At 35.8% G+C, this 11,161-nt stretch overlaps 1 protein-coding gene across 2 annotated transcripts in view; it reads right to left on the bottom strand.

Moving 5' to 3' along the window:
• Positions 1-2,051: 2,051 nt before the first annotated feature.
• The window catches only part of Chodl (chondrolectin), a 22,386-nt gene continuing 13,276 nt past the window's right edge, over positions 2,052-11,161 (bottom strand). Inside the window, exons 4-7 of one of the 2 annotated variants that reach the window (XM_031364291.1) lie at positions 9,384-9,470; positions 7,028-7,130; positions 4,677-4,755; positions 2,052-3,414 (exon numbers count right to left, since the gene is read on the bottom strand). In XM_031364291.1, the coding sequence (XP_031220151.1) occupies positions 3,412-3,414; positions 4,677-4,755; positions 7,028-7,130; positions 9,384-9,470 (272 nt within the window). In that variant the 3' untranslated portion in view covers positions 2,052-3,411. The remainder of the gene's footprint in view (positions 3,415-4,676; positions 4,756-7,027; positions 7,131-9,383; positions 9,471-11,161) is intronic. The other variant, XM_031364290.1, reaches the window with a different exon arrangement.

Raw genomic sequence — 11,161 nt, 5'->3', positions numbered from 1 at the left:
CTGACCCAGTCAAAAATGATGGGCAGGTTTTTTTTTTTCTTCATTTTTACTCAAACAAGTATGGCAACTAAGAGTTTCATTAGAAAAAAAAAAACATATTTTTAGCTAAATCATTTAAATGCTGGAATAGGGAAGAGGAGCAAAACAATAAATTAAAATTAATCTTTGCAACATAAAGTAACCATAAAATGCATGTTTTATAATAAACAATTACTCTTCTATAGACATTGCTTGTCTCAAATCAATTTTTACCATTTTCGGTTGTGAGATACTATTTTAAAACATTTTCCATCTGTGTAAGTAAAAATTGGTTCAGAAGTGAAATGAAGTAGTTTGCCTGAAGTGTGTCATTGTTTGAAATGAGGTGTTGTAACTCATCTAATTTCAATTTTGTGTTAACCCCAGAGTCACCATTGTTTTCTTGCTTCTTCTGTCACATGCATTTCTATTTAAATATAATATTTTCCTGTTCATAAAAGTACATTTATTGTGAGCCCAAATCACAGATGCAATCACATCATAACTATGCCTTTCTTCCAGGTAAATAAAATATGCAAAGGTCTCTCCTGACCTAGCATCAACATAAAAGTTAACTATTTTACACCCTCATTCTCCACAAATAATTTTTACATTTACTTCAAGCTGTCTTTTATTTTTAATCTAAAAAGTAAATAACAGTTTTAAAATGTACAGTCTATAGACTACACTGAACATGTGAAAAATTTGTTCGGACACAGCTGAATTTCCTTCTAAAGGCAAAAATGCGTAATAAATGAATTTGCTTCACTCCTTTAATCTCTTGGATTATTTCCAGAGTACATGCAAATGTCAGTTCAGCTTATCACACAAAATCTGCTGAAATCCACTAACAACACAAATACATACATAAACACCTACACTCACATAGACAGGCATATTTCACCAACATAAATGCACTCATTTTTTTTTTCATGAGTTAATCCAATGCAAGATTCAATAGGGTTCAAATGAGTTGTATTAAAAGAAGCAACTGCTATTATTTGCGTTGTGGAAGGAAGAAAGCTTGAGCTACACTTAGACGGAATAATTACAATTCAATGCATTTAAGAGACACTAGAGACAACTCTGCAGGTGACAGTGACCCTGAAAATGGAGGACAGAGGTTGAGAGGCAGTCATGTTGTAACTAAAGACAGTCAGAGCATGGAAAACATTTCAATAGAAGAAGATTCACCAAGATAATGGGAGACTAGATGTTCCTATAAGCACTAACGTTAATAATCAAAGGTCTCTGGACCAACTCTCCTTAGTAAAAACTTGCCAATAACCTGATCCTAGAAAGGGGAAATAAGCAGGAGAGGCAAGTGTGTGGTTTGTTTTGAATACATGAATATATCATTTCCCAACATATATTAATACTACTGAAAATACAGAGCAGTTATATCATGTATCTGTGTTTCAAGGGCCAGCTAAAGCTTCGGAAACCCTTAGAAAGGCATCATCATCATCTTTTAGAAGGAAAGAAAATTGTTTTCCCACCCTTGTCACACATGGAGTTCGTCATTGACACTAGAAGTTTTCTTGGCCTGGATAATGATTAAAAGGAGCACCCCAACCTTCCCTGTTCACTTTGTGCTTCCACCCTTCAGCTGTTAGAGTTCTGGGTGGCATAGACTAAGGGGAAGGCCAGTTTCCCTTCTCACTGGCCTAGCTAAATGGAGAAATTGGTGGAGTTGGCAGAGAGGCAAAACATAGATCCAAACAGCTGGCTTCCCATTTGACCCACAAGGATGGGGCTAAGTGAGGGCAGCTGAGCTTAGAATGCAGTTGCCCATTCTGTCTCAAAGCAGCAGAAAAAGATCTGAGAATCATTTTGCCTCTTGTTTGGAAAACCAACTCTACTTAAGGAAAGTGCATTATTGTCCAACTGGAAAAGACTGATAGAGAAAGGAGAAACCTCCCTGTCCATTGGCTGCTGTCTGTGCTCCTCACACTCAATGTTTGGTTTCCTTTTCAGGAAATGATGAGACATCTCTGCACTTTGTTACCTTAAGAAGGTAGACAACACCAATGATCATTCTTCAGAAACAAGAACTCTTTATTTGGCTAAAAGTGACACAGGGACATTTGAAGACAAAATAGTTACAACTCTCTTGAGAAGAACAAACACTACATGTTGAGGAAACTCCATCAGACAGAAGGAAGCCACAGTTCACAATAACAAACAACACTCATCAAAGATAAGCAAACATCAGTGACCTCTAGTCCATGGCCCGTTAACTGATGTGATTTGTAGTTTTGTTTTTCTTCTTCTTCTTTTCTTAATCAGTGTGTTCTGTTTAGCATCACACTGCCGGAAACCGTTGCACTTTGTATATTATACAGACTAAATTCAGTTAGGAAAACCTCAGCCAAACAGCAGCTGTCTGACTCCAAAGCCTTCCAATAGTCATCCTGTTTGATTGACAGGGAGGAGCCACATTGATTCCTGGCACTCTGGGAGCTTTTTGCAATTCTATAGGCAACATGTGAAGACCTGTGATTTGTACTGCGGGATGACAATTTTTTCAAGGTTAACTATATTGGTGTCTATACAAGTATTAATAAAGATACTTTATTACAAAAATCTGTTTAATTTTAAATTAAGAATAATTGTAAGGCACGTGTCTTGCACAATTGAAGTTAGACAGTTCTTGCCTCTAAGTAAAGTATTTCAGCATATTTATAGCACAGTCAAGGAAATAGTTTCTTATTTCTGAAGAGACTTCCTAAACTTTATTGAACCCAAAGCAAAGAAACAGAAAGAACATAAACTATCCTACAAAAGAAATGTTTTCCCTATGGAAAGATTTCTTTATATCTGTGTGAATTCAATTTTAATGAAAGCAGCATATATGTAAAAATCAAATGCCATAAATATAAATATCAGAACACTCTATTTTCATCAAACACTTTTGCAAAGGTAAATGTTTTGCACACTGTAAATTGGAATACAACTTATATTACATGAAGTAGATCAAAATTTATGAAGATGAAAAAAAAAGCAAGAGTAACTGCTCCCAACACAGGTATTCCAGATTTGTCCACAAAAATTGCATCTGCACGGTCCATTTCATTTACATAAAGTTTGGGTGTATCCTTTAGGAGAGTAAGCAGGTCTCACTCAGCATATTTTGTAAGTGAAACTTTGAACATATAAAAATTATTTTGACATTTGCCTCAAGGGGGAGCTTACAGTTCATCTTGCAGATCCTTTGAGATTTAAGCCATTCCAAAGTAATGATGCCATTCCTTACACTGATCAAGAATTACAAAACTATTTTTATTTTCCAGAACAATGTCAGTTCATTATTATACCTCCATGCCACTTTCCTTCCTCGTGCTTTTTGAAATCCATAGTGTAGACTGGTTCGGGCTAGTTTTTGTTCTTCCTTTACTGAAAAACAAAAAAAGAAATAAAGTCAGTTTTTGAGTCATACCAAACTAGATGTGTCTCGGTCCAAATGGAGACAGTCAGACAGATATTATGAGTTCTTCTTTCCTCCTGAGCATATTTTTCATTCCTACAAAAAAGTCTAGATTATTCCAATGTGTAAAGATGGCAAACAGTTCTTATGAGTGTTGGAAACAGAGAAGCAAATATATTTGCATCTTTTGACTAGCCATAGAGTTCAAACACACATGTGTAACAATACCTGGCATAGTACTAAAACTTCCCATTTTTCCCCAATAAACCTTGTTATGTTTGGCCAGATTTCTGAATTTTGCTTTATGTGCACTCTGATATAATGATTGATACAATTAGTGTCATCATTCGCAAACACATGCTCTAGTCCTAAGTGTAAGTAACCACCTATTGCTTTCCTTAGTCTTCCTGAACTGGATTTAAGTCATTTGTGTCCTGAAAGGTTAATTGTGCCTCTCTCTCAAGCCAATGTATGCCCAAGGCAGATGCATTTCAGTGACTTAGGAGCTTGTGAGTTCTTCCTCTAAGATATGTCTGTCATGTAACTTCCATTCCCTAGAACTGGACCTAGGCTCTTAAGGTAACCTTTGCCTGGGATTTGGATTGTTCTTTCCCATAGTCGTCACTGTTCTGGCTCCTATAAAAGTGCCTGTTTGTAAGTATCCCCAAGATTGCATGTCAAGATCTGAATTTCTTTGCCTTAGTTTCCAGGAAATAACCTCTCACTTGGTCTTTCCACAGTCCCCTATGTTTAGTACTGACATCTTCCCCTAGGCTTCCACACTTCAGCCTCTAATAGCTGTTGCCACCCTCGCAGATACATCCTTGCACCATTCCACCATCCTGTCAGTTTGCATAACTCTTTAAAGACAAAAAAGATCTATCTCTACAGCCTCAAGCATTACAATGCAAAAATACTTGCTTCATATCCATTTGAGTGTTGTGGTGATAAGTAATATTCCAAATTACACATTCTATGGATATTCCTTCTAATAAATAAGATCAACATAACTTAATGTTACCAGGTATATCCAGCATAAAGAGAGAATAAGACAGGCAAAGTTTACGAAGAGGAGAGTATTTTAAATGGCAAGAAAAGTAGTTATGCTATTCATGTGGCTTCAATTGTAATTAATATTTCACACACAAAAAAAAGTTCTACTAGTTAAGGGAAGGAGAGTTATTTTTGAAATGGTATGGTATTTTGAAATGAGAGAACCCGCCATGTGTACCAGATTGGAATTTAAACTTTCAGCAAGGCACTCAGATGATAATGGAGTGGAGTCTTTGATGAAGTTTCTCCTTGCTTTCCTGGAAGAAAGGAAAAGGGGAGGATCTAAGAATGATGGACATTCCAGCAACTGAAAGTGCCCAATTTTGGTTTATTTCCTCACACTGAAAATTTCAAAACAGCCACAGATCTTTTAAATGAAAACAACCACTCTTGAAAAAAAAAACAAAAAAACAAAAAAACTTCAAGGCAATGCCATTGCTCAACATATTAGCACATTTCACTTGACAAGTGAGAATGTTTGAATCACATATTTAGTGTTTACTAACTGATCTGCTATTTAAATGGCCACTTTAACAGTCTGTCTGGATTTGAAGAGATTTGTAATCCTCCTAGATCAATGCTTTCCCAGTAAGGAATCAACATAGTATTCTATCCATAGTATATATATCTATATATAGGTATATAGATAGATATAGATATAGATAGATAGATATAAAGAGATATATAGATATACACAGGAAAATAAATTTACAGTGTTTAACATGTCTTTGAATGAAAATCAAGAGGTTCTCAAAATATAGTATTAATATGCCAAATGTTATTGTTTTGTTTTATTTGACTTTGTTTCTTCTGTTATTTTTGTTTTGATTTGATTTGATTTCATTTGGTTGACAGGGTATTCTTGCTTGTTTGTTTAGATATATTCTTGGTATGTAGTATAAGTTAGACTCCAACTCATAGTCCTTCTCTTTCTAATCTCCTGAGTTCTGTAATTGTAGGATGTACTACCAGTCATGCCTAAATTAGATCACTTAGAAATACATATTAGGGATTTATAATTAACTTTTGGAGGGGTTGCAACTTTTCAGGTTCTTTAGAATTTATTTAGGGGAAAGAAGATAATGAAACAGAAGAAAACAATTTCATTTGCAGGTTCTTCTACAATGCAAGTCTTCCTTTGGTCAGTTATTTAACCATTAAGCAAAGAGGCCATTCACTCTAGCAAATCTGTCCTTACTTAAATGCATCTTCTACTTTTATTTCATGGATACATATTTTTAGAATTTAATTAACAAACTGTACCACACATAAGAAGTTCACTTCGTTGACTCCCTGGGAATCTTGCCATTAGGACATATCATTTTATTTTAAAATATCTGTCAGACAGTACCCAGTGTGAGTGCATGTATTTGTGTTTGTGTGTGTGTGTGAGAGAGTATGTGTGTATGTGCATGTGAGTGTGTGTGTGTAAGTGTGTATGTATAAGTGTGTGTATGCAAGTGTGTGTGAGAGAGTGTATGTGTCAGTATGTGTTTGAGTGTGTGTATGTATGAGTGTGAGTATATGTGAGTGTGTGTATGTATGTGAGTGTATGTGTAAGGGTGTGTGTGTGTGTGAGGGTATGTGTGTTTGTGTGTGTAAGTGTACTGTGAGGGTGTGTGTTTGAGTGTGAGTGTATATGTATGAGTGTATGTGTTTGTGAGTATGTGTGTATGTGTGTGTGAGTGTATGTGTGAGGGTGTGTGAGTATGAGTGTGTATGCATGACTGTGTGTGTATATGAGGGTGTGTGTATGTGTGTGTGAATGTGTGTGAGGGTATGTTTGTGTGAGAGTGTGTGTATGAATGGGTATGTATGAGTGTGTGTGTATGTGAATGGTGTGAGTGTATGTGTGAGTGTGTGCATATGTGTGTGCAGTGCAGGCTTAGAAAATAGTGCTTTTCCTTTACTAATATCATTATTGTTATTATTATTATTATAAAGAATGGTTGCTCAAGCTGGCCTTACACTCATGATAATCCTGTCTTAGGCTTTCAAGCTACCAGACTCACCTTGCTATCTTTATAACTATACTTGATTTCCTAATATAAAGATATCCTCTTGAAATAAAAAGAAGGCTAGGATTTGAATGTTGAATTTATATTACAAGTATACCTTTAAACCAATTGAAAGGTTTAACATTATTATTTTTTTAATTTACTAGTCCAGAGACTAGATGGTATAGTGCATCTCATATAAGGTTACAAGCACCCGAACTTCAGATCCACACTATACAGTAACTGTACAACACAAGGCAAGTAAAGGTGACACAACATCTTCCTGACTGGAAAAAAAAAAAAGAAAAGAAACTGTAAGGCACACAGTCTGCAGGACTTACGAAGTGTAAAGGAGACGCTGGATGCCTCATTAAATCCATGTATGTTTTATGTGCTGGAATTTTACTGACAGCTAAGAACACTAAAACTCTTTAAAATAAGTTGAAGAAATAGCAACATTTTTAAAAGATGTCTCAAAGTATATTTAAAGGTTTTTTTCCCTTAGTTATCTGGACAGCAATATGGTTTTTACCTTCTATGCAACATCTGGAAACAGCAGGTTCCGAAAGCAACCAGTATCAGTAAGAGCAGTGGAATCGTTGGTATAATAACATAGATTAGATTGGGAATTATGCCTATAAAAGGAAAATAATCAGTGTTCAGTGATAGCTCAGAAAGGATGCCAACACAAGGTTATGAACACATGTCCCTACAGAATAAGGTAAAATAGAATATTTACCGAAATAAGTAAATTCCACGTACAGAACTTTATTAAAATACACGGATTCTTTGAAAAAAGTATAAACAAAATTGTAATGCCTTTGTTTACATGCTCAATTAAATATGCATGCTTTTAAAATTTCTGTTACATTTGTGATTTCAACATGAGCTAGTTTTCATAATACATTAATATTAGCTGTCTCATTTTATTAATTTTCTGAATCATTGGATAAGTAAAGACTTTATATTATGGAATAACATTTATTATAATCATTGTTCACCTAGAAGATAGTGAATTATCTTACTCAATAGGCTCAGTGTCACAGGGAAATTGAAGCATCTGAGATTAACTGATAATAAGCACATGCTAGGTAGTGATATAGTTATAATTGAGAGATAAGACTCTGGAGACAATGACATGGTTTAATTAAACTCTGAAAATAAGCATACTTTTAACCCTCTCTATTACTCTTCATGATGACAGATATTCTTAGCACATTTTAAAGAAAACTACCAACATTCAAGACCTACAGAGCATAAAATGACTTTATTAACGATGAATATATATATATATGTATACATATATACATATATATGAGGATATTGTAAGAGTAAAATATATGTAACTTAACTATTTACTAATGATTTTAATTGGTGGCTACTATTATGAATGATGTTAAAAGCAGATATCTGAAACAGAAAAGTGCAGAGATTTAGCACATATCTGCATAAGGACAACAAGCAGAGGAACATGGCATTTGGCTTGCAAACTGAAAGTTAGTCAATACTATCACAAATGTTCATGATTCAAACAATAGTTGGCCTTATTTAGTTCACCTTTCTGCTCATCCTTTCTTTTGCTAAGGGTGTGTTTAAAGAGATCTAATGATTGGTAATTCAGAGATACCTTGTGTTTAACGAATTTTTAAGTTCATATATGAATGCACTTCATTTTAATCAAAGTCACCCCTCACTACCCACTCCAAATCCTCGTAGATCCCTTTACTTATTCCTTATGTGTGTGTGTGTTTGTGTGTGCATGCGTGTGTGCGTGTGTCTGTGTGTGTGTGTGTGTGTGTGTGTGTGTTACATGCTAGTATAGTAAGATCAAAATGCAGACAATAGCGGTTATACAGTACTCAGGCTTCTTTCTGAACCTTCACCAGGTCCAGGACAAATTTTAAGGATTTGTAAAATACTTTCTCTTCAAATTGCTGTTAACATTTCTGATACTAATGACAAAAAATACAAAATTGTGAGTACATAGTAGGTCTCTTCATCTGTGCACCCCCATCCAACATGCCACATAGTAATATCACACCAGAAGATGGCATCGGATCCCATTACAGATGGTTGTGAGCTACCATGTGGTTGCTGGGAATTGAACTCAGGACCTCTGGAAGACTAATCAGTGTTCTTAAACACTGAGCCATTTCTCCAGCCTATATATTTTACATTTACATATGAGTTATTGATTTTGAAACACTTGGGTCTTTGGATAAATGTTAGCAAAAGAAATAAATAAAACATTTCTATCCATCCTAAAGCATTGTTTAGGTCATGCTTTAAAAAAAAAAACAGTCTAAGGAATATTAAGAGGAGTTGCTGCATAATATGGAGCTCACATCAGGATTGGATTTATTTTTACTATCACCTGGGGTGGCAGTGGGATAGAGAGCCCATTGTGTGCACCCCTGTCCAACATGCCACAGAGTAATATCACAGTGATAGCTTGAAACTGATCACATAGAGGTTTTTATACCAGGGAAGTCTATAAAAGCTATAAATCAGGCTTGTTTATACCTCACCTCTACCTCAGATGAGCCCTGTCCATTCTAGCAAACTACTGTTCTAAACCACTAAACAAGTTAATTGAAATGATATTTACTACATTATATTAGGAAATGCTTTGTAGGTACAGGTATTACTATTGATCACTTAGTTTCATATTAGATGGTTCCATTTGAAATTGAAAGTTTAAGAAATGTTTTTCTATTGAAAATGTATCATTGCATAATTATATCTAATGCAGTTCAAAAGTGTTGATGGGCCCATAATTAAAGTACCACATCCCTGAACCACAAGAAAATTTTCACTGGGGTTAAAATGAAGCATTGGTTCAAAGCACAGTTCTTCAGGTGAGAGTGAAAGGCAGAGAAGAGAATCACCTGCTTCAGTAACAACCACATCCTCAGGGGTGTCTTCAGGTTTGTTTGTAAGATACGGCTTTTCAACAGGGTCTGTTGGATGAATCTCTGTAAATAATTAGCACAGGAATCATGAATAACAATTACACGAGGAAAATGCAAGCGTCAAAAAAATCAAATGCATCAACAAACAATAAAGAAGGTTGATTTTGATTTCTGAATAGTTTGCAGGCAAATATATATTCTGAATTTAAATGTACAAAAAAGTCAACTAACAGTAGTCGATATTTAATTATGTTTAAACAGAAGAGCTAATTTATAACCCAAACTTTATAACCCAAACTCCATTAACAACCAAGAGTGGTACAGTGCTTAAATTAGCCTGCTACCATCAGTAATGATGAAAGGTTACAAGAGTACACAATAATTTGTGAACTCCCCAGAGCTCCCAGGGACTAGACCACCAGTCAAGGAGGGGTCAATCCATGGCTCCAGCTGCATATGTAGCAGAGGATGCCCTTGTCTGACATCAATGGGAGGGGAGGCCCTTGGTCCTGTGGAGGCTCCATGCCCCAGCATAGGGGGATGCTGGAGTAGTGACAGGAGTGAGTGGACGGGTGAGTAGAGGAGCACTCTCATAGAAGCAAAGGGGAGGGGGAGAAGGCTGATGGGGTGGAGGTGTTGGGGAGGGATAATCTGGAAGGGGACTATTATCTGAGATGTAAACAGCAGGAATGATTAATTTAAAAAGGTAAGAAATAAGAAACAATTCAAAAGGCAACAAAGGTAAATTCTGTAAGTAATAGCCATTTCTGTGCAATAATAATTAGCAGATAACTGCATAGCTGCATGAGGAATTGCTGATTCAAGCAGCAGCCCTCTGAAGAGCATGCCTATGCTACCCAAACAATGAGATTTGTATGTGTGCATTCAAATAGAGCCCATTCTCTTAAATAGTAGTAAGTTAAGATTAATTAAGATTTGCAAATTGTTTCTCTTCTAGTTTTATGTGATTCGATCTTTCAATTACTAAACACATGAGAAACCCTTGAGATGTCTTACTGTTAAGATGGTCAGGTACTACCATCTCAAATACTTTTTCCTAGAGAAAACAGTTAACAGTTTAAACATTAACAGTTTAGCCAAAGTAAATTGCATTCGTGAAAGAAAAAAAAAAGTACACTGGAATGAATAAGTTATGAGTCTTCTAGCTTACTCATCTAGCCATCAGTCACCTACTATAGTGAAGTACAATGAAGCTGAACAACCTACTGTGGTCTCAATGTCTCTTCCAACTTGCAGCTAACTACAAGGCCTTCAGTCCACACACCCAAATCAGAACCAAGGATAACTCTTATCTAGTGTCATGCCTCTACTAAAACACCTTGCACTCAGGTTAGCCCACACGGTGTGGTGGCCTCCATACCCTCAACCCCTAAATCTCACATCTAGAAATTTATAGAGGCAAGGAATTACCTTTGTTTCTTCTAACCTATAGGAACCCTCTCCCATCTTGCTGCCTCTGGCACACACTATAACTACTCTAACACTCCTGAAGTAAAGAGAGTCAAAGGGGCTTCCCTTCCGAACTCCTGTCATGCTGTTCATGATGTGTGTCACTCTAAATGGAATTCTTCTTTGTAAACTGAAATAAAATGGAAGGCTATCTTTCTGCAGGAGTCTCCTAGGGGTATCTGTAATGGTTTCTTCTTTAATAAGGCTCTTTGGGATTGGGTAGTAAAGTATACACTCATTCTACAAGCCTATAACATTCTTTTTTTTTTTTTTTTTTTTTTTTT

The sequence above is a fragment of the Mastomys coucha genome, unplaced genomic scaffold (assembly GCF_008632895.1).
Source record: "Mastomys coucha isolate ucsf_1 unplaced genomic scaffold, UCSF_Mcou_1 pScaffold12, whole genome shotgun sequence".
Classification (NCBI taxonomy): Eukaryota; Metazoa; Chordata; class Mammalia; order Rodentia; family Muridae; genus Mastomys; species Mastomys coucha.
This window is presented reverse-complemented; position numbering and strand designations above follow the sequence as displayed.